Source organism: Scophthalmus maximus, chromosome 17 (assembly GCF_022379125.1).
Source record: "Scophthalmus maximus strain ysfricsl-2021 chromosome 17, ASM2237912v1, whole genome shotgun sequence".
Classification (NCBI taxonomy): Eukaryota; Metazoa; Chordata; class Actinopteri; order Pleuronectiformes; family Scophthalmidae; genus Scophthalmus; species Scophthalmus maximus.
Window position 1 is genome coordinate 1,163,286 of NC_061531.1, and position 23,985 is coordinate 1,187,270.

General features: G+C 41.1%; 2 protein-coding genes across 3 annotated transcripts; both read right to left on the bottom strand.

Annotated features, from left to right (window-relative positions):
• Nucleotides 1-2,036: 2,036 nt before the first annotated feature.
• ppp1r35 (protein phosphatase 1, regulatory subunit 35) lies at nucleotides 2,037-7,552 on the bottom strand. Of its 2 annotated transcripts, none has more exons than XM_035616278.2 (6): nucleotides 7,422-7,552; nucleotides 6,713-6,902; nucleotides 6,506-6,626; nucleotides 4,763-4,878; nucleotides 4,569-4,659; nucleotides 2,037-2,508 (listed from the first exon to the last, which is right to left on the bottom strand). In XM_035616278.2, the coding sequence occupies exons 2-6, from the start codon at nucleotides 6,899-6,901 to the stop codon at nucleotides 2,210-2,212; spliced, it is 816 nt and encodes a 271-aa protein (XP_035472171.2). In that variant the 5' UTR covers nucleotide 6,902; nucleotides 7,422-7,552; the 3' UTR covers nucleotides 2,037-2,209. The 2 variants fall into 2 exon arrangements, with proteins under 2 accessions (XP_035472171.2, XP_047184324.1); XM_047328368.1 differs by having other exon boundaries at nucleotides 6,713-6,821; nucleotides 7,422-7,537.
• Nucleotides 7,553-10,982: 3,430 nt separating this feature from the next.
• On the bottom strand, nucleotides 10,983-21,938 carry snrnp70 (small nuclear ribonucleoprotein 70 (U1)). The gene is made up of 10 exons (XM_047328367.1): nucleotides 21,724-21,938; nucleotides 21,244-21,397; nucleotides 21,087-21,149; nucleotides 18,137-18,191; nucleotides 17,977-18,041; nucleotides 17,804-17,866; nucleotides 17,580-17,661; nucleotides 13,873-13,974; nucleotides 12,436-12,541; nucleotides 10,983-12,349 (listed from the first exon to the last, which is right to left on the bottom strand). Exons 2-10 carry the CDS (start codon nucleotides 21,388-21,390, stop codon nucleotides 11,560-11,562), a joined length of 1,473 nt encoding a protein of 490 aa, XP_047184323.1. The 5' UTR covers nucleotides 21,391-21,397; nucleotides 21,724-21,938; the 3' UTR covers nucleotides 10,983-11,559.
• Nucleotides 21,939-23,985: the final 2,047 nt, after the last annotated feature.

Sequence of the window (23,985 nt, forward strand, 5' to 3'; positions counted from 1 at the left end):
CAAACATACCACTACAAGAGCGAAACAAAGCAACGGGACAAAGAAAACCGAAACCTCCTCCTCCTCCGATGCAGTCAAGCAGCAGTGCGCGTTCATGTGTTGTGGGGGAGTGGCTTTGGACAGAGGTCTGAAGGAAGCGGGCCTGGCTTTAAGTTCCCCCAGCTGTCTAGACCTAAAGCAGCATCACTAAGAGATGGTGCAGTAAACACCTGGGCAGCTCGAAGCATTTAGAGAATCCGAACAGCTCTTATCATGGCTGCCGATCAAATTTGACAATTGGACCATACCCTTGGGCTCCCTTTGGGAGAAACAGGTGGCTGAGAAAGCAAAGTTACCAGCCAACCAGACCACATTCTCTCTACAGAGTTCTCTCTAATGGCTTTTGGCTGGCATTATGTGCCTCAGAGGACAACGAATTGCTATTCCAAGTCTTTAATTCCTTCTGCCATTAGGCTGCTCAACACAAAAAAAAGGCTCATCTTAAATGACGGCTACCACAGAGACTATAGGACTTTATATTGCTTTATTATTGCCTTGATGTATTGTTTCTTATCGATTGCTTTTATTTAATGCCTTTAGTTATTGTAACCTGTCCCATACCATTTTTTAATATGTTTCCTCCGACATCTTTAACATTTTTAACTATAGTTTGGTCAGTGTCCGTTGGAACTGACTGTATGGACTGGGAAGCTGCAAATGAATTGTCCATTGGGATTAATGAAGTGTCTTAACTGAACTGAAATTATCTCTATTATGGAATAATAGTCACCTTCTGTCGGTGGGACACAATTTACTTACAAACATTGGGAGGATAAAGGTTATTTAAGGGGCAAGCACTGTCCTTGACGGTCTGCATTTCAATATAATATTGATAAGCACATTTTCCATTCAATTCAGAGTAATATCCCTTTGTATAGCCTACGGGGTTCCCTGGAGGTCAGATTTAAAGGATCATCCCATTTTAACATGGATACAGAGATGGCAATATATCTCAATTTAAAAAAAAAAAAGTGGGATAGGGATATATCAGAATTGGACTGAGGTGCAATTCTGGATAATGTTGCCAGTACTTGGAAAAATTAAAATCATCAGTATACTGTATGCACTTAAAATTCTCCCATAGAACATATTTAACACCAATAATTAAACAATAAATAGGATTTGCTCCTGACCCATATTTCTCTATTTCACAGAACTGTTGGCTCCTTCATACAGTACATGTGATGTGGGGATGTCTGAGATCTTCTGGTATGTGGGGGAAGATATTTAGTACTATTACAGAATTAACAGGGGTACAGAACCTGCTGTATTATATAAATGTGGACTCCCATCTTCCCTTCTTCAAAATAGTGCATAGTCTGACTTTCAGGCCTAACTGCACCCATGAAGATTGTGATGTAGCGTTACACACCTTTTCATGACATTTCTATTGGCTTCAGACCTTTTTGGACATTTCTTACCTGGAACTATCATCAGAGTAAATGGTGCCAGACCATATATTAATGTGGCATAATAATAAGATATCTAATTTAGCACATCTGTCAAAATAGGAATGCTCCCTCTGTTTATGTGTTACTACCCTGTTGGATTGGTGAAGGGCTGAGGGGTTTGGAGTGGGATTGGGGAGGAGTGGAGAAGAAGGTAGGGTAAGGGAGGAAGGGTGGAGGGGGAGTTGGGATTAAGATTTAGGGATGGCTCAGTTATGGCATATTCACACCAAGCGCGACACAAATTTTTCCCGTGACGAGATGACGCAAAAGCCAATTAGCGGTGAGATCCTCCCGATGTCACTGACATCCGCGTCAGAGGACGGGCGGATATTCTCGGGTTGCGTTTAGTCGGGAGGAAATATAAATCATCCGGCGGCCGAACTCGCCGAGTAACGCGACATGACAATTTGCTTTGCGTTTACTGTGAACACAGCATTAGGCATCCAAAATGTATTCAGCAACTTGATGTATTTGAATGTAATTTACTAATACTGATGAAAATAATGACAATAATAATTGTATGACCTGCTTCACAGTACATCATCATGAGTGTGTTAGGAAAGACTTTATTGCACCAAACAAAATTTTAGTGTCCTTTCAAAACAGATTTAAATAATTAAAAAACTGATTTAATAAAAAATTATTATTATAGAATGACATCACACAGTCTGATAAGAACTTCAATACCTCCAGCTAATCAGAGCTCTCCTTAGTATACGTTACAGCAAGGCTTCCCATTGTCTCCGTCTTCTGCAGAGGTCAAAGGTCGAGTGGGCGGGTCGTGACGATGGGTGGGGCTTGTAATTCACAGGCTCCCCTGCTGGTGGGAGGGGCTTCTGTCTGAGCAGGTCAGAGGACATGAAGAGGAGAAGAGAGGGGCCATCCGATGCTTTGTTGTCGTGGCCGAGGGGACACGTGGCCAGCCTATCCTGAAGCACCTGGCTGATCAACTGATCCTTCTGCACGTTGACACTGACCAGTGAGGTGAAGAGAAGCCGAGAGCGAGAGACATTCACTACTACATACAGAGAAAGAGAGAGAGAGAGTAAAATGCTTGTGAAATACAGATTTGTATATGAATTCAGGTTGAAAACCCAAAGTAAATACAAACAAGAAAAAAAGCTTTAATTTTAGCAGTCTGCTGATGTTTCAATTCCAGTGTTTCCCCTACATGCATTCAGCAGCAGTGGTGGTACGCCGCTACTGGTTATTGACCGCCGCTGCTGAATTATTATTCATTGAATTTTTTTTTATACGAGAGGAGATTGGGTTCCGTCTTATCTAGAGATGGGAACAGAAACCTGGAATTAAACGGTCCCTGGGGCTAAATTATGAATGACCGTGGTATTGATAAGTTCCGACATTATCGGTACTGCTAATAGTATTGAAGAAATTAATGCATTTGTCTGTGATGAATTTTCATCATGTCTGTATATATTGAATTGTGTTACTTTTTTCTAAAGCTGCAGCTAACAATTATTTGATAAACGATATTATTGTAAATTGTTTGCAACTGAATCATGTGAGCTTTTATTAAAGGCCTGTTGGTCGTTTCATATGTGAATCACTGCGCTCTTCTTCGACACGATTTGTGTAGCTGCCAGTTTTCTCTGTTTTTCTTTTTCAGCAGTGGGGTCAGTTCATCAAAGCAGCAATAGGGGCAAAATGTGAAAGCTAAAGTGCATCAGTGTAGAACATCTAACTGCATGTTAAAGAGCTTTATCGGAGCTTGTGAGGTGCTTGTGCTGATTAGCAGGCTGACACAGTCAAACTACTGCAGGACATCAAACACTGTACATTGCTCCGAATGAATGTGGGTCTGTTTGTCCAGATTCGAGGTGCGACCCGACTTGCAGCTAATAAACAACCCACATTTACTGCACTTTGCCTTGTCGTCCCTTTCTCTGTCAAAGTACAGGCAGACTTTTGACTTGGCGACACAGAGAAGAGGAGAGGATTGAAGCAGCGTTCCTAGCTGTCAACAAACACAGAGGTCAATAGAAATGATCAAGTTCATGTTCATGTTCATGTATCGTACGATTAGGTCGATTAGGCCTAGGCTTGTGCTGCCGAACACGCCCCTTTTAAGCATGCGCACATGCCTGCAAACATACTCTGGTTAAGTTATCATCGAATTAACAGACAAACATCATAACGGCGGATGTCGTACTGTTGAACTCCAAGTCAGGCACTTTCTTTGTTAACCCCGAGTTAAATCAGAGTAGTTAAACTTGCTTCGTAGTACAGACCATAGGACATGATGTAAATGTTTGAAAAAATTGCATGTGGGGGACACTTCAAACTTAATGCCGCACCTGTCAATTGTGTCTGTATTAATTAATACTATGTTTCTAAATTCATCATGTAATAATCTAAGTTATAATTAGAAAGTTAAAATAGGAAAAATGAATGACCAAAAGAAAAATATTCTGATTAAAGTTGTTGTATGCTTCCTTTACTGATAAGACATGTAGTTCGCATAGCTCAAGTTATTTGAACTGAATGGTGACCCAGAAGAAAGATACAATCTGAGCGTGATGGTGATATTACTAATAGGCCTAGACAATATGGAAAAAAAAATCTTATCTTGATAATTTTTTTCATAGTGATCGATATCAATATATAACACAAAATAAGTCAAATCACTATTTTTGTCAAGCTTAAAGGTTGTGAGATGTAAAGATATCATAAAATTTAAACCAAAGTTAATTTTGGTTTAATTATTATTTATTTTCTGTCAGAAGTTGAACATGACAAATGTGCTATCGAGGAAAAGTTATTTTGCGAGAATTATCGTTATCACCCAGCCCTAATTACTTTTGAGAGAGTGTTGAGATGTGTTGTTTGACTCTAAATAAAACTGTGGTGACATAGAATCAGAGGTCTGCTTAGCTGCTGCGCCCCGTCAATAACTGATTTCTAATAAAGAACTGAGACATTTTCATGACAGGTCACCTGTGGAGACTAGGGCAGCTGTAGCTCAGGAGGTAGAGTGTGTTGTCCACAAACCGGATGGTGGCTGATTCCCCCCAGTGTGGCAGTGTATGAATGTGACGAAGCTGTGTATGTGTGTGTTACCTTCTGTAGCTCTTGTGTTGATCAGGTTCTTGGTCCTCTCTGACCTACGGAGAGTCTCCTGAATGGCCCTTTGGTAATTAAACTCCACACCCTGCAGGTCAACAGACATGTTACCATAGTCACCAACAGACATGTTACCATAGTCACCAGCTGCTAATGCACTCAGTGATGATATTTTGATGAACAGTGTGGACCTGCTGTGACTGGAGCTCCGCCTTCAGGGCCAGAGTGGTGTTTAACTCCGCCCTCTCTAGACAGACTGGATCTTGATCTGATGCTGCAGCAGGAGGCTCCTCTGACGGTCTGGGGTCTTCACCAAGCACAGAATATTGTCTTATTGTTTAATTGATCAATGACCACTGAGACAGTCTGACTGAAGTGGGGAGGAAATATAAACAACCAGAATAAAATCTGCTGGACACAACAAAATCCTGACATAACTTTGAAAATCTTTACATCACTTTCATGTAGAAAACATGCAAATTTTTAAACACTTTATCGGTGCTTGCAGGCAGCAGCATTTATTAGTGCAAACAAGATGAAGGGCATTTTCGATCCTTCTTTCCCACAGTTAGCTACTGTCATTGATCACATACTGTTTTGCAGTGATATGAGCAGATTTGGCGATTAGGTATATTAATAATTATCAGTGATAATTATTCATATTCTTAAAATTTTTACTATAAATTTGTATTTTGGGGCACCACCCTGTGAGCAGGGACTAATTACCCAAACCTGTGATCTCAGTCTCAAAAGAGTGTTCATTTGTAATATCAATATTTGTGATATTGATATTCCAAATTGAACAGTGAATGTAAATGATTTCAAGCACCGACTCTGTCAACAAGCCTTCATCACAATACACTTGCAAATAACACTAAGAAACTTCTATTTCGAAAGAAACAGAATTTATTAACATTAGTGAAATCAATTAACAACCAACAACACTTGTGATGATAAAAGTCTAATATATATTATATTACTACGAATCACAATAAACACAAGCAGCAACAATCTGCTTCTTTTTTTTAATAGAATAGAAGCCTTTTATTGTCATTGCACATGTTAAACTGTACAATGACATTTTTAAAACTTTTCCCACTGGTGCATTTGCATAGCAAACATATTTCACTTTAAAAGAACAGTAAGTAAAAAAGAATATGTATAAAATATGGTGGATCTATGGAGGTAAGTATGTCTGTCTGAGTGTCAGCATGTGTATGATCTGTGTGTGGCAGAACAGATTCAAATCCTGGAGCTGCGGCAAATTGGAGGAAAACCAGCGTGAAATCAGGGCTCGCATATCGGCACTCGGTCGCTATGTGTGAACTACCAACGACGCGATCAAAGTGACTCGCCGAGGCCTCGCCAACATCTGCCAGATATCTAGCAGGATAAATATCTGGACATGTCTGCGAACCCGTCTCCTGTAGTGTGAGCTGTGATGTGAGTGCGTCAACCTGGAAACAAATTTTTTTCTCGATTAATCAATCAGTTGTTTGGTCCATAAAATGGTGAAAAATGTCAACTGTGTTTTCCAAACCCCAAGATGATGTTTTGTTTTGTCCACACACAAAATATATATCATTTACTGTCATAGAGGAGCAAGGAATCCAGAAAATATTCACATTTAAGAGGCTGAAATCAGAGAATTTTGAAATTGTTTCCCCATAAAAACTACTTGAAACGATTAATCGATTATCAAAATAGTTGGAGATTGATTTAGTAATGAATTACTCATCGATTAACTGTTGCAACTTTAAAATAGAGCTGTTCAGTGTTCAAGAATGTACTGAGTACAGTACGAGAAACATTTGTCCATTGCATTCTATTCTCATTTTGATTAGAGTACCGACTCACGCGCGCTTCACCACCTACTATATACACATTTACTTTATTCACTTTGATTTGTACAAGAGCGTCAACAATCTGCTTACCATGGTGATATCCTCTCCTCCTCCGCTGACCTCTGCATGGCTGCTGATGTGATTTATCTCTGCTCAGCGTGACGTGAGGCTCCGGTGCAACCGTGACGACCACCGGCTCTTCAAAATACACCTTCAGAATGACACATACAATCAGGACCACAGGAAGATGTCATCTCTTCACCCACAGTCATCGAGACTAAAGAATAACAGTATCACCTGTCGGTCCCTCGTGTTTCGTGTCTGTCCCTGACCGGGCTTCATCTGGGAGCGGCCCGTCTTGGCAGCGGGGCTGAGTGTGACCGACAGGTCGAGTTCTGGATGGCCACTTAAAGAAGAGGAGGGTGCAAGGGGGAGGGGGGCACGGGGAGGGGAGGGAGGAGGAGAGAGAAGGGAGGAGGTCTTCATCCTGATCAGAAAAACCAGAAACATAAACATATTCCATGATTTTCGGTGCAATGCTCCTTTGAAGATCAAGTTTGAGCCTCTGAGGTCTCAGACATTTATTTTTTCTATTGTTGGTCTGCCTCATCTCCTACTGTAATAATACTTGTACAACCTAAAGCCTGTAATGTACAGTCAAGTTATATGCGTCCTCGTTGTCAGGACAACCTGAATATGTATCCGACAGTGATGTCACATGAATGTATAAATAGTTATATGACCATAAAGACAAAGCAATAAAAACGGAATTTGAATTGGCCAAACAGTTCTACAGTGACCAACTGTCCCTGTTAGTAACAGTTAACTTCACTGCACTGCTAGAGTCAACCGAGTGAACAGAGGACCACGGCTAGCAGCGGGCAGCTAACCTACACACGGCTCTGCCTCGGACGGGGGCTCGACCACCGACCACCGACCACCGATCACAGACCCGTCCGCGCTCTCTCTCTCTCTCTCTCTCTGCGGAAGGAAACCTTTTATCTACCTAGCGCGTCACGACTGGAATACCGGCTTCTCTTCGAAAATCGCTGCTGCTTCTGCTTCTGCTTCTTCTGCTTCTACTTCTGCTTCTTCTGCTGCTTCTGCTGCTTCTTCTTCTGCCTCCTCTCGTGTTTGATGGCGGTTGGCAAACAACTTTCAGGTGCGCATTACCGCCACCTACTGGAATGGAGTGTGGATCACAATGGCCTAATCTACTGGCTGAGAAAACAAAAAAAGCCCAAAAAACAAACAAAAAAAAACTACTCTTTATTCTTCTGTAGTATTTCTTTAATATTGAATTTGATGTGTTCTCCTCCTAGTTTATCTGCCTTTCCTGCTAATACTTTGGACAATAAATAATGACATGCTCTACTGTTTCTTGACTATGACAGTGCTCAGATATACCAGTTTAATGCTTTTTCAATTATATTAAGCATACTATTTAATCCAGTATTCCCAAATCTCATTCTCGAATTGATGTCCTCTTCCTTTTTATTTCTACGTATTCCTATCATTACTCCGACCTCCATTTTGGATCCCCTAGAACCATCTTCCTTTAGTTTCCCTGTTCCATTGTTCCTGCCACTTCTTTTTCATTTCTGCTTTCATTGTGCTTTTAACTTCAGCCTTACTATAATTTACTGTCATATTTACGTCTCCTTTTTTTGTTACACTTTTTGCATATATATATTTTCTTCTTCTTCTTCTTTTTCCTTTTCTGGCGGGTGTCAACCAGCATTTAGGTGTATTACCGCCACCGACTATGTTGGAGTGTGAAAACCAACAAAAAAACAAAAACAATCAGGCAATCAAATGATTTATTGAATGAATAAATAAACAAATTAAATTATTTGTATAAGTCCTGCTTCATTTAAATAATGGAATAAACTTCTTATCCCAATAGATTTTTTTATTTTATTTTTGGACTTCTTGCTGCACTGCATAAAGGTGTGTCGTCCTGTATTTACTGTACCACAACTGTGCTGCCACTCTTTGATGATGTTTCTTTTGGTGATTCCTTCTGCTCCAGCTTTACTAAGGGAAAATGTGTACGATCTCCTCATTTTTTCAGTGGCTGATTTGCTAATGTGTCTGCAGTTTCATTGCCGGTTCCGTCACCTCTGTGAGCGGGTATCCATATAAATGTAACCACAATATTCATATTTTTGAATCTGTGCAGTGTTTCACAAATCTCATGAGATGTAATTGTAAATTAATGATGAACGGGAATCAGTGTAAGGAATAACTTTTCTGATCTGTAATTCTTCTATTTTACTGTAGTGCAGTTGCAATCGCCATCATCTCGACTGTGTATACTGATAAATGGTCTGATGTTCTTCTTTTAACAGAGATTTGTTCCTGTGCACCCTGCATTAGGATCCTTGGACCCATCTGTATATACTGACACAAATGTTTGGTATAATGTTTGAAGTCAACCCTTAACCAAAACTCATATTCATATTATTCTCATATTTCCAAGATTTTTATGCACTTGCATTTTTTTTTCCAGAAACTAAAAATCAACTGCCACTGATGGGACGGAGCATCCAAGGTGGAGTAATTGATGATGAAACTGTTGGGGTATATTATTTCTGATCTAGTGTCACGTCTCTGGGCACTTTCTCACTGCTCCAGGCAAAACCTTCCCATCGCGTGTGGTCCTTTCACTCTCCCAACATGGAACCAATACATTTGTTGTCGGATGTTTTATCTTGGGAATGTCCTTTGAGATTAACCAGGGAATTCATCATCAGCTGTTTCCTTCTTAAATGTAATGGCATTTCACCTGCTTCTACCTGAAGAGCAGACACAGCTCAGTTTGGTACTGAACCATAAGCAATACACCCATAGTCTAACACCGATAGAATCAGTGCTACATAAATATTTCTTAGAGCAGATCTGTCCGCTCCCCATTCTGACCCTGTGAGACATCGCATTACACTCAATATCTTTTTGCACTTGGATATTATCTTGTAAATATGTTAGTTCCTGTTAACTTGGTGTCAAACCACACACCCAAAAATCTTAAAACCTTCAATTGTTCTACCCGTTGCCCATATATCTTTATCGTTGCTTCAACATCTCTCTTCCTAGTGAAGATTAATGTTTTGTTTTTTTTCTACTGAAAACTTCAATCCCTACGAATATGAACATCAACTGGCACTATATGATTGATATTCTTTTCCCTTTTCCACAAAGCACCATCATCAGCTAACAATGACCGTCCAATATCCTCCTGAACTTTCCCTGAGGGAAAACATAATTTATCACAACTGAAAAGAGTATTGGACTAATGGCACTGCCCTGAGGAGTTCCACTAGCAACAACTAAATGGGGAGCTGATTAGTTGAGTCCATTGTTTGTGGGCTGCACAATATCAGACAGGAGGGTTGAATTAATGTGTTCTGAAAGTAAAAAACAAAATGGTTAGGGTTGGATTTGGATTGTCTTTTCTAACCCTCTGTATTCATGCTTTAATTTTCTACTTTAATTACAGATCGCACGGCTGTTCATAACTGGGGAGAGCTCAATCGAAAAAAGCTAAAAGAGTGTGGCGAGTGTGCAGGAGGGTCTTGGCACCTACCTACTGACCCCCCCAATTAAATTGGTGTGGCAGAGGACACAAGACTGGCATCAAGTCAAGACCAGTCAAGGACATTCTACTGTTTGTTCAGCTTTCACTGGGTAAAGCCCTTCACCCCCCTCACCCCCCACACGCCCTTCATCAGCATATTGCAGTGGATGTGTGGTGATTGGTGAAATTGGTTGGGGTGTGATGGCTACTCCCTCCCTCCTCTTGACAGATGTATTTTTACTTAATAGCTGCTAAGGCTGATTTTGGTATGGAAGGTCAGGGTTCAATTCCCGGTCAGGATAGGATTATGTCCTGTGGGGCCCTTAGGTAAAGCTCGCTTAATAAAATTTCCATATTAGAACATCCTGATATTGTCTTAGTCACATTGGGGGCTGATCTGTGGAAACAGTTTCCTTTTAATTCATATCAGATTTTCATGGGGATGATGGCTCATGTATGAAAATTTCAACGGCTTATATTTTGAAATTCCACATCAGATCATCCTAAAACTGTCTGAGGCGCACTTCATATTCTTTGATTTAATTTAATAATTTCGATATATTTAAGGAACATTTCTTTTGTTGTGAAATCCCTTCTCATGGCTGTTACTATAATGCTCAGAAATAACTCAAAACAATTTGAGGGCCGGCTTGACTTTCACCTGAGGTCGAGGCCGGCTCGACCGCAGTGGACCACCTGACGCAGCAGCAGCTTCATTAAAGTTCTCCTACTGTGACTTGACCCATGGATGTATGAATGTTTGATAGTAAAATGCTGCTAAGAGCTGTATGAATTAATACATGTGATCAGCCCTGTATCAAGCTTTGTGTGGCCATAACACTAGAAAAGCACAATGTAAACGCAGTCCAGTACCGTCTCCTCTTTTGTAAAGAAATGAAAGCAATGGTTGCCTTGATGGCTAAAGCACTGCAGTCAGGTCATAGAATTAGGGAAATGCAATACAAATGTGAATGATTGAGCAACTCAGAATTTAAGTCACATCTTTATTAAAATGACCCTGGAAATCTAACATACATAATGGAGACAGAAATATTGAAGAAACAATTAAGGGGGAAAAACTCAATCGTCAAAAAACACTACATTTCCTTCAACTTCACATACATTGAGCAGAAATTGGTAACTGGGTCCAAATGAGCATATGATGTAACCGCTTTATGAATATGAAAATTACAAAAAAAACTTTTTTATCATCTCAAAATGAATAGCGTGTCTTTTCAAAGTTCATCCCAACTTACAGAAGAGTGGAAACAAGACATTGTTTCAATCACCAAAGTAATTAATAACATTTAGTGGCACGGATTAGTTGGGCAATAAATCACAGCTGCAACTTTTAGTGAGATCAAATTTGGTATATGCAACAATATTTAGTGGAATATTTCAACAGAATCTTGACAGACGGGAGGAAAGCTAGCTAGATGTGTGATACTAAGGACGTCCCGACTTCATTTAGGCTTTTTGTGCCTGGGCTGAAGTCAAGGGGCCAAGTTTAAGGACCAATAAGAAACAACTGATTTGTCAGTGGGAGTTTGCTGGGGTAGGGGCCATTTCAGTATTCTTCTCCTGGTGCTTCCATTTTGTAGCCGTTCTCACTGGAGCCATATCCGTCAGCCGATGGCACCGACTGCTGATCATTCATCCCATCCTGACTGTAGTCCTCCACGTGCGACGGCGCTCCTCCCTCATCCTCATTTCCTATGTCATCCTGGGAGCCCACTTCATCTCGTAGGGATCCGTGGCGCTCTTCCCTGCGTTCCCCCTTGTCCCTCTCCCCCCGCTCCCTTTTGTGGTCCCTGTCTCGGTCCCGGTCTCCCCTGCGCCTTTCTCTTTCCCTGTGACTACGCCTTCGGTCCCTGTCCTTTTCTCGGTCCCTCTCTCTACGCTCCTCCGTGCCCTCACCCACTTCTCCTTCGTGTTCCTCCAGCATCCGTTCCACACCCTCGGGGGCACCTTCTCCCTGGCTGACCTCCTCCCCATCCAGCCCCTTGCCTCTCTCCCGATCCCTCTTGCGATCCCGGCTCTTGCTTCTCCTCTTCCGGTCTCGACTCCTCTCCCTACTCCTGCTGTCTCCGCCCACTGCCGCCCCACGCTCCCTCTCTCGCTCTCGACGGCGACTACTGCCACTGTTGGCATCCTCTCCTCCTACCGCCGGTCTGTCCCTCTCTCTTTCACGCTCCCGGGAACGGGTACGACGACGACGTTCGCGGGATCGGGATCTCCGGCGCTCTACTCTCTCCTTGTCCCGCTCACCACGCTCACCGCGCTCACCACGCTCACCACGCTCACCACGCTCGCTGTGCTCCCGACTTCGTTCCCTCCGTTCTCCGCGCTCCCGATCACTGTGAGCAGTCAGGACAAAGTGAAAACTTACACAGCTGTACACAATTTTATACAACACAAAAGGTCTTCCCTTAATAACACTCACCCCACTCCTCCCAGGGTGCGATCGTCATAGCGTGATGCATCATCTCGGCCAGAGTGCTTGATGTTGACATCAGCTCCACCTCTCCTGGTGCCACCCAAACCACCACCTTAAAAAACAAGCAAATCATTAGTCAAGTTTATCTCTTGATGTTTTGCCATCTCAACCTTTAGTTAAAGTGTGCATATTGCTGGTTCTGTATGAGAGACAAGCAGGGAGAGGATGATGAAACACCCAAGGATACAACACTGTTACAGCATCTGAAAACAGATACAGTATATAAAACAATTTTGAGAGCCTACTTCTTTGGCTTTTGTTTTAAATTACCTTTTGGTCTATAGTTAAGCTAAATTAACACAAATTTCAAAAACCCATTTACCAAAAAAGTCAGTGAAGCCTGTTTTGAGCCTAAATTTTCAAACTCAATTCAAACGTGCCAACTTCTTGTAAGGGTTAGGTCATGGCACCAAGATACTTTTTTTTTAAGTCTTGGGATGATACATGTGCCCCTGAAACTTCATACATGTAGGTGAAATTGGTAAGGAAGTTTAATTTCAGAGAATTTGGAGGGGGCGCTATGGAGCCATTTTGCAACACCCAAGCCCAGGATCCATCTCAGATTTAACTACTCATTGTTTGTAAACGCACCTGCCAAGTTTCAATCTTCCTTAACCCCTTCAAAAACCTTGACGACCGCTCCAAATAGCCATTTGCACCAAATAAAAATCAAAATGGCTGACTTCCTGTTGGGTGTAGGTAATTGCTCCCAGATGCATTTTAATAGGTCCTACCATGACACATGTGCGTACCATATTTCGTTCATCTACATCAAATTTAAAGCTGGGGGCATATACTTTGAAATGTTGTAGGGGGCGCCATCGAGCCATTTTTAACACAATTAGACTAAGAGCCATTTCAGACATCAGGATTTGACACTCTGAACATGTCTGCCAGGTTTTGAGAGACTCAAACCATCCCATGTCCATTAGACACATTTGTATTTGATGGCGAACAATGCGTCACCATGGCAACACTGTGGGAACAGCCTCAAAATGGCCAAACATGGCTGAAAAGAATAATAATCCTTATGAAAATAATTGGCCACCGCACCTCCAGTGCTCTCCTGAAAAACTGAACTGAAAATGTTGACAAATATTTTTCGTTTCCCGCCATATCAAGTTTACAGGGCAAAGTCAATGATTTATAATAAAAGCCAAAAAAATGAGCCCTCAAATGGTTATGCAATTTGTAAAAACTTCTAAAATGTTGTCATTATGATTTATTTAGAATAGATTAATGGGAAAATGGCAATTATCTCCCTGTAAAATTTAATTCACACCAAAATAAAAACAACATGATGGGGCTGTGAATACTTCCTGAAGCCGCTGTTTTTTTAACATAAAATATTATATAAGAAAACAATATAAAAAGGCAGCTCACCCAGTCTGCGAGGATGCCATCCTTTGACAGTGCGTCCTCGCTCCACGTCCACCAGTACCCTTCTACCATCGATCTTCTTTCCGTCCGCATGTTTGTAGGCAGCTGGAGAGGAGGAATGGGAGAGTGAAGACAGACGTGAGATTGGAGAATGACTGCATCAACGTGGCCAAGGAAACAAACAATGCATCATCATACTGACCAGGAGCAGGCGAGGCAGAGACTGCTGCTCTCTGGGTAAAAGCCGAAGGATAATGGGAGTTTACTTCCTTTCCCCCGATGAGTGATACGTTACACCATTAATTGAATCACTTACATACCCACCTTTTTGCATTACAGTAGTGGTGTAAAGCCTAAATTCTAGCCAGTTTATGTCATCCAGATGGTCTAAAATACGACGTAAATTTTAGACACTTAAAATACTTGTATGTTTCTGAGCAAATGACACCACATTCTGATGGATGCTCAATTGCTCGCCATTTTGGGACAGTTACAGGTGAAATGTCATTTCAATGAAAATCACAATAGTCGTTGCAGTGTGCAGAAAAAAGAGAAATGTACGCTTTGCGTATACTCTTAATCTTAAAAATTAGGGATTCTTAATGATCGAACACAACTTGTTGTAGGCAAATTAACTTAACCCTTCACTATAAGCAGTATGGACTTTTCAGTCAAGTTTTACATGGCAATCTGCTGAACCCTTTTACAAACTTTTACGAGAAGACAAAGGGAATGTACATTTGTCTCACCAATGGTGACGCTTGTTAACTGATCATCAAACCGACTAGATACCATTTAGAATTGAAGATTTTGTTGTTGTACAAAATGTCAGCATGAACAGTAAAACATGAGGATCCACACATCACACATCGGCAGCACTGCTATAATGGACTAAAACAGACCAATAGGCCTACAGTTTCCTCTTTAATTACCTTGACTGTGGCAGCCCGCCGGTTTCATAATGATCTGAAAATTCTTTATACTTTACTATTATAAAAAAGGTCTCTAGAATAGTGTTTTGCCCCGTCCCTTCATTGCAGAGCTGTGTGCAACACTCACTGTTCCCTCTCTCCGTCTCTCACAAACACATCGACCCATCGGTTTCTGTTGGACTGGCTATTGGCAGCACTCGGAGAAATCCTGTCACATGGGATGGCCCATCGTTGTATATATTATTTTCTATCTTTTTAACCTTTTAACTGATAGTTGTATTAATTGGTCAAAATTCTTATTGTGGGTTCACGGTTAATTATGAACATCCTTAGAAGACAACATTATGGAAGCCAACAGTGAGGAACTTTTAGCAACAAATGCAGCTTTTTTGGCACATTTCCACCTGCATTTCAGACTTTGTCCCACACCTCAGCCCATTATACCAAAAACACCAGCCTTTTAGTCCACCGTGTATAATCGAAGGAAGTGAAGAAGTCCAGGCGGCTCATGCTGGCTGCTACACTGGTCTGATGTGGCATCCCTGAGGGGATAACTTCTCCAGCGAGGAGGGCCTTACCATAGCCCATCAGTTAATAACAATACTTTTACCATAACTTACCAAAATCCCTCAGCACCAGAATACACATACTGTCACAACACCTCTATTAGGGGCCTTACCACAACCCCTAGACTTCCTGTGTTCAATAGGATGACAACATCCTGTCCAATGATAGGGCCTTACCAAACCCCCATCAATCCAACCAAAGCTGACCAACTGAAACAAACTTGTAAAAAAAAAAAAAAAAAAAGTGGGTGGATGAGTTCTCTTATCTAAACCCCAACTAATGAAAAAATAACTTTTGTTGTTTTTAACTAAGATTTAAATTAAGTCATGTTCCTATCCTGAAATGTCTGAATCTGAAGTGACCTGTAAAGTCCAACTTATTAAGGGTGTCCAATGGTCTAGGTCTAAAGTTGATTCTAAAGGGAACAATTTCCTTGATCTGATGATAAATCTGTAAAGCTAAATTAGCTTATATGTACCTTGAGGTATATAGTGAATAAATATACAAATAGCTCATTAAGCAGAATTACCAAGAAGTTACCCTCATCTGCCTTTTTAATAAAGCCAGCACAGACTTACTATTTAAGACATTATTTGGAATTATCCTCAGTATTTTGTTTAGTACTATACACTGTGTTTGCTCACTATGGGAACTGTCTGGTTTCTCTCAATTATTGTAAGGTCTCGACCTGACAATGTAATTGGGACTGCATGGCAGTGGTAGGGATAATGGGCACTGGCACTGCGAACGTTTCTATTATGAAGAAAGCTGATGCACCCAATACTGACACAAGATAAGGTAACTTGACTAATTTTCCAATTTTACCATGTCCTTTAAACCAATATTTAAACGTGAATGCATTGACTGGATCACTGTTGTTAAGAAACGTTCCTACAAAGTCAGTCTGCTCTGCATAATCACACGCACCACCAGAAGATGGTGGGATTGGTGGCTGTGAAACAACATATTTAGACTATTTCTTTTCTTGCTCAAGTAACTTGTTTGCTTCCATACATCTAAGTCATCCCTATTGCACAAGCCCTCAGTAAGCTGTGGCGGCTTTAACACAAAGGGCAGAATCATTGGGGAACATGTATAATACACTAATGGTCAGGGGTGCGTTCAATGGTCAAAGCCTAAGATCCAAGTAGTGATTACAGCCCTAGAAGCTCTTACGGGTTTGCAAAGACAGATGCTTTACCCATTGAACGTAGCTCTTCTTTCCTATGTAGGAGATGGAGGGTGGAAAGAAATCTTACCCATCATACAAACCCATTATACCAACCATATACTGAGCTGTGGTAGTAGGGTGTAGATGTATCATAACCATCATCATCTGCCAGCCAGCTCTGGCCAATAGCCATCACAGATTGGCGGCTGCAGTGGCAATGAGAACAACACACAGTTAATATACCGTTTGGCCCCCACATCCCCCCGCAGTCCACCCCCTGCTGTGATTCAGCAACTCTGGTCTTGAAGAGCAGATCGCACCAATAGTCCAAAATGGTGTCACTGAAACAGATGCCCCATTCACTTGTCTAATGAGACGGCACTGTGGTATCACCATCAGCTTAAAATGTCTCACTAGTGTGGTGAAGATGAACTATTCTCACCATGACCAGGGTTGAAGACCACCAGAATTTTCAAACAGACCGTGACACATATAGGTAAAACCCCATTCAAAGCTTAGTCTGACCGTTCGCTTACCATAAAGTCCAACCAGGAGAGCTGCTCTTCCAGAGCTACGCCTAACAGTTAAGACAATGTGCCCCATTGACAGACACAGATGGTCAGGTCACAGAGGAAACACACTTCTACCTCTTGGTTCTCCCAATTTTCCAATGATGCCCCACTGAATGAAGCAACTCCCTTCCTCAGCCAGACTATTAGTCAGCTGATGACAAGCATCAAACACAGACACGCACATCACACAATGACGAGACGTTTTCAACATGCAAATTGTAGTGCATACATCTGTAAGAATTACTCTGATTCCTTTGATACATAACCATCTTTTAGCTTATTAGGGAGTAGTAACCTTCCCATGGTGTTAGAGAAAGCTGCCACCCCCTTATAATAACAAAAACATGGATACAGAACAAAGGATAGGGGATTCACCTGAAAAAACACCCTGCACATCACAGATCAGTCATCATCAATTTGAGCTCATACACAGAATGGTATTTGCAAAGTGTTTAAATTGGTACTCACAGTGCATGTCTCGTTCATGCTCATACTCAATGAATGCATAGCCCCGAGGCTTCCCTGTCCTCTTGTTGTAGACAATGTATATCTGGAAGAAGATTCAAATAAAAAAAAAAGTTTCACATCATGCTTCACATATTTAGCTGCTCAGTTGTCCATCGTGTTTTAGTTCAGGTTTTGAGCATTAAAGTGTATATAGTATACTTGCAGCAAAGAAGTGAGAAACATACCCGTTTGATGGGGCCATAAACCTCAAACTCACGCCGAAGCTTGGACTCTGTGGTATCATAGTTCTACAGAAAATACAATAGAGTAAGGCATCAGTAAAAACAATCACATTAAAAATTTCCAGGAAAAAAAGAGAAAAAAAAAAGAAGAAGCCCAATACGGGATTTTAACATACCACTCGTGCAACGAACAACGTCTTGAAAGCATCCCCTTGTGCATTAGGGTCATTATGGGGGTCCCCTGATATAATGCAAATAGGAAAGCAAGATTAGTGTAAACCAAAAGACCATACACAGTGAAAACAGGATATAATGTAAACCACAGTCAAAACTTACAAAGCTTGAGTTCTGTCTCCACCACTGTTTGCCGTCTCTCAATCTTCTCTCGCCTCTGCAAAAACAAAAATTAGCAGGAAATGGTTAGTGGATTAAATCTATATTAGAGGCCGACCGATATATCTATCTGCGTATATGTTCACAGATATGAAAACTTTTTCAATGCAGAAAGAAATGCTCAGGGTGATTTAAAATGGTGCAGTGTTTCCCCTACAGGCATTCAGCAGCGGCAGTATGCCACTACAGAATGATTGACTACATTATATAATTTTTTTTCAGAAGGAGTTTGGGCTGCTTATTATCTGTGGATGCGAACAGAAACCCTGTTTTAAAAGGGTCACAGCGCTTAATCATGAAAGACCGTAGTATCAATAATTTCAGAGTAAGTAAGTAAGAGTACTGTTAAAGTACCGGATCCATAAGCAGTATTCATGAGAGTACCGGCTCACCGCTGTACTTTTAAATCCACCGCATTTATTTCACAGCTATAGTTACTATTCAGATCAATATTTTATATGTATAAATGAAGGTGGAACACAACATAAATAAAAGATTTCAGTTTCGCCTACAAAAAAACCTATTATGCAACAATGCAGATAATGCAAAAAAACGTCCACAATGCATAACACATCTGAACATTATCTCTGCCAAATTTCATGCTGATAAAGTGAAGCAGAGCAAAGTAACAGGCTTTATAGGGATATGGTCAGCTGTTCCATTTGAGGTTTCTCACTCAAACTCATTTAATTTTCCCTATTGTCTTTTAAGTGTTTATTCCATCTAAATACAGCTGTTTTATAACAGACGGGTGTTTATCTCTCACTGCCGACACTATTTGTAGTGTTGCGATGACGTCAGAGTTGCCCGTAGGGTAGTGATAGGTAGCCTTTGTGCTAACGTGAGTGGATTTATGGATAAAAACACAACTCGTGCATCATAGCATTAAAGTTAGACAGTTAATGTTTGTCGCTGTTTTACACAGCATCGCTTAATTCGCGTGAGTATCTGAGTTTGCAGCCTTTTCCTCCAGGGGAGATGTGCTTTCACTTTCTCTGGGGCCTAAGTGTCTGGCTCCGACCGGGACTCACCCCGTAAAGTTCCTCAACAACGGTAAAATACTTCTCATTTGTCTTAAGACGCTGCGTCGTTCATGAACAGACAGACAGTAACATGCACTGCACATTCACTACTGTCGCAACCAACTCTGTTTCACTGGATCTCGCCTTAATCACTGGGGATGAACGTAAACAGCGCAACGCGTTGAGCATTCAATGCAAATGGACGAATTTAAGTAATCGATTATGTTGACGCGTCGTTGCAGCCCTAAACATATATGTAAAGAATATCGGCCGATATGTCAATATGGGAAATTTTTTATCTTTAATATCGGCATCTGCCTCAAAAATCCAATAACAGTCGGGCTCTAATCTATATAGCGCTTTTCTAGTCTTATTTATCACTCAAAGTGCTTTCCGGTAGAAATCACATTCATTCATACACACAGTACTGCTAGTTACTGCACATTTTCTGACGCATTCATGCACTGCTGGATGAGCTGTTACAGGCAATTTAGGGTTTAGTGTAATGCTGCAGCTAACTTTTTTCTTTAGATCAGTCGATTAATCCTTTGGATAATTTATCAATAAATAATAATCATAACTTCCATTAATCGTGCAAACCTTTTACTCAAGCATTTTCTCATAAGAATACTTACAAATAGAAATTTCAAACCCCAACCTAAAAATATAAAGTGCCATTCACTTTAGAGTCCAAGACCGACATAAGTTCAGCCCAACAGATTTTAGCAGTGTTCCCCCTACCATTGAATTGGGAGCCCCCGCCCACCCTGAAGTGTCAAAATGATTTTAGTATTTTAGATATAATGTCAGGCATTAATAATTTCAGGTCACTTTCCTTATACACCTTATTCCTCATTCCTGTATGAAAGATTGTGGATGAAACTGAACCCTAACAACCCCTAACCTCTATACCAAAGGTGTCTATCTAATCAGTTAAAGGGGCAGTAAGTTATTTAGGAGAATAGTTTGTTGTTAATTTCTTGACTGCACTGATCAGGGCTGGAACCCGCAGTATGGGCGACTGACAAGCTAACCACGAGGCCAAAACCCCTGGGTCATAGCATCCGTCACAAGCCCGTCTCTTGAGGTGTCGAGGGGTGACATTTACAAACTGCTAGAGATGAAACGGTTTGAAAATTTAACATCACAGTTAAATAGTGACCAAAATTATCACGTTATCAGTTTTATCACAGTATTTTTTAAATTGATGAAAATGTTCACAAATGATACATAAACCTTACTGCAGCTGCATTACATGCACAAAAATCCTGTCCGTTTCTACTTTACAACATAACCACCATGAAACAATCAAATTTAAAATAAAACAAAACTGTTTTATTTCTCTGATTCAATTATCTCTCCTGACTTATGCCACTTCCTCTCTACATTCATTCTGTAGCTCAATCAACACCTGGCTCTCTCTCAAGGAAACTGAAAGGGTTCGTAATGCGCTGAACCTCAACAACATGACCGACTGAGGCATGATAGCAAAATAAAAGGAACGTCTCCCACTCTGATCCACAACAAACACACGTTGCATGCTGCGCCTGCGTGCGGGAGACTGCTGCTAACTGAGCTGGACAGTTTTTACTGCTAATTTGACTAGTAATCTACCGTGGTAATTGGCCACAGTTTTAATGATTTAATTGAAATTTGTAATGGTAGAACTAACTGTCTGGAATTTCACGTGGTTTACCGTCAGACCGGTATCCTCATAATCCCAACAAACTGCACACACGGTGTTATGTGTTGCGGTCCGCTGCACACACAGAACCCATAGCTAGTAGACTGTGATATTTTACAAAAAGTGTATTGGATTAAAATCGCGTACTGCCGCTTTAATGCTCCGTCACAAGCCACAGTAACCTCACCTTTCTCTCCAGCCGCTCATCGCGCGTCTCTGCCCGTGTTGGTGGAGGAGCATCTCTCGGATCCTAAACACAACGGGAAGACAAATACATTTACACACGTGGCACAAAGGCGGGCAACTACATGTAACATGAATATTGCAGTGGGTTGGATGATCACCTCGAAGTGCCTGATGAACGGAGCGATGCCACTGTAAGGCTGGTTGTGGTGCTTCTCGTGGGGCAGCTTCTCCAGCTGCGGCAGGAATGGTATGGGGTCCCGCGGCGCAAAGAGGGCCAGTAGGTTCGGGGGGAGAAACTGAGTCATCTTTCACCTGGGTGAGCAGTAACGTGTCAGTAACGCCCCACACGCTGCAGGCTGCTACAAGTACACGTTGAGCAGGAACCAGCAGCGGAAGCACCGATCGCTTCGTGTGCTACTGTCTGTGCTCGCTGGCAGTGCTGCCCATTTCAAGTGGCAAAACAGTATATTCTGTACATCCACGTCTTCGGCGTTCAAAAAGGACGTTGGGCTACAACAATATATTCAGACAATAACATTCACTCTGGTCATCGTCTCTTAAAAGGTACACTCGTGAAGCGCTCTTCAGCGGCCACTTGGCTAGCTATGCTAACAATGCGCCTCGTGTATGGCTCTTACCTTCTCTCCTCCGACGTTTGACAAAAGTCACACCATAGACCGGATGAAGACGCGCACGGTTTACGCAGCTCTACTGAACCAACTCGCGGTTGAGAGAGGGAAAAACAACGGATCGGTCGGGTATGGCAGGCAAACACAACAAGGCCGCGACTCCGCTCAATGCGTGCGGGCGATCTCTTTTCTCCTGAAATAAAATGGCGGGCTGCCGTGAAGGGACGAACGTTGCCGTAAAGTGAACCGCAGCAAACAGGCCAGTGAGTCGCGACAACGGAAGTCCAAAATGTTGACTTCAGACAGTCCCCGGAAGTTCTTTGCGCGCGCGTTTCTGATCCACACTCCACACGCTTATGGTGCCAACCGCCATAAAAAAAGGAAAAGAAGAAGAAGTTCTTTGCGCGCAATTCGAATCCATTATTCAGAGCGACAGAACTGCGATTTTTGGTAATTAGTAGTCAATAAATGTATCGGTTTAAAATATAGCAGACCGACATGTCTATGTAGTTACTCTATGTAGTTAGTCAATGCGTTTTTTAAAAATCATGAATAATCATAAATCATAATCAACTAAACTGCTTTAATGCGCATGTTGATTTGATTCAGATGTGCTGATAATATAAAATCTAATTATGTCAACGTCCTACACATCATAGGTGGTACACAGATGGTCCATTGATCCATTCTGCTCCTACTCTAATGTCCTGCTGCTCAATCCGGGTGATTGAGATTGCCATCGTTTTTGGTGATGATATGTAATGACCATTTTTAAGTAGATAAGCCTAACCAGGGACAGGGGTTGCATATAGAAACCCTATGCAATCCATCTGTTTCATGTTATTGTAACCTGCTACAATGTTTTTTGCATTGTCCCTGACAAATAAACTAATAAATAAAATAAAAATTAGACGGCTCTCAGACAGTCCACAGAAAGCCTAGTCTTCTACTTCTTCTTGTTTTTTTAGCGGTTGCCAAACAAAAAATTGTTGCAATACCGCCACCAACTGGTATGGAGTGTGGCTCAGCAATAAAATAAAAAAACTAACCAAAGAAAACAAACAAAAATTAATAATAATAGACAAACCAAAAAAACTTAAATATTCTCAATTACATTTGTCTAAGATACTGAAATATGACTTGATAACACTCATTTGTGTTATTTTGTAGTATACCTACTAGATTAAACTGTACATTCTTACGCTTGTTGTAACTGGAGGCCTTACGTACAATCACTAAAGCCGCAGAGAAAGCCAAAATTTTTACCTTCCCACAAACGTAACAAATCTCAGCAAATGTTGCATTAAATTCCATAGTAAATTTGTAGTAGACAACTGCTATTAAGTTTGTGGGAAAACAGTACTTTTGCACAGGATCCAAAGATAATTAAGGTTCTGGCAGTTATGATCTACTCTGACCTTATACGGACCCCTCCATTACACTAGCAAAACACGTATTTAGACCGATTCAAAAATTATTTTTTCCTCTGAGCCCTTATGTTCCCTCCAATGTTAAACACAAAATAACACCTTTTGCCTACATTATATTGATATATCTTAACATTACTCTGCATGTAGTTATTAGCTCTGTTTAATGTGCAATAAATACTGTTCAGTGATTCCAACATTGTTGGAATTTCTACAGGTTATTACTCTGCCACTATAATAATAATAATAATATATTGGATTTATAAAGCGCTTTTCATGTACCCAAAGCGCTGACTTTGTGTCAGCAATAAAGGCCAATGCTTCCAATACCAGTGTTGGCTATTTACAGTACCTCATTCAGAGCTTTTATTCCAAAAGTAATGGAGGACACATAAAGGAAACACAAAACATTAGCAATATGACCACTCTAATTTGTACTGGTTTTCAAGCAACGTTCATATTCTGTTGGTCAAGTAATTTTCTAAATAGATTTAGAAACTATCTCAAGTCAAGTAACACGTGCACACAACAGACAACAGAATCAAAGAACTGAGCGGTCAAGTGCCCGTATGTTTGAAGCATCATCATTAAATTCTCCAACCCCAGCTTGCATACTGTCCACAAAGACGGCAGGGGGGTATTTGTGTGCCAGGGAGGTAGTGTCCTGGAGTAAGGTACAATATATTAATATATTTTAACGTGTGCAACTGGGTAATACTTCTCCGTTCAACTTTGAGAACAAACTACCATTACCACCTAATCCAATGCAGCTCTACAAAAAAACAGCCCTGTGATTAATACCACAACTGTAAAGCTTCTAATAGTCAGTCAAAAAACTATATGC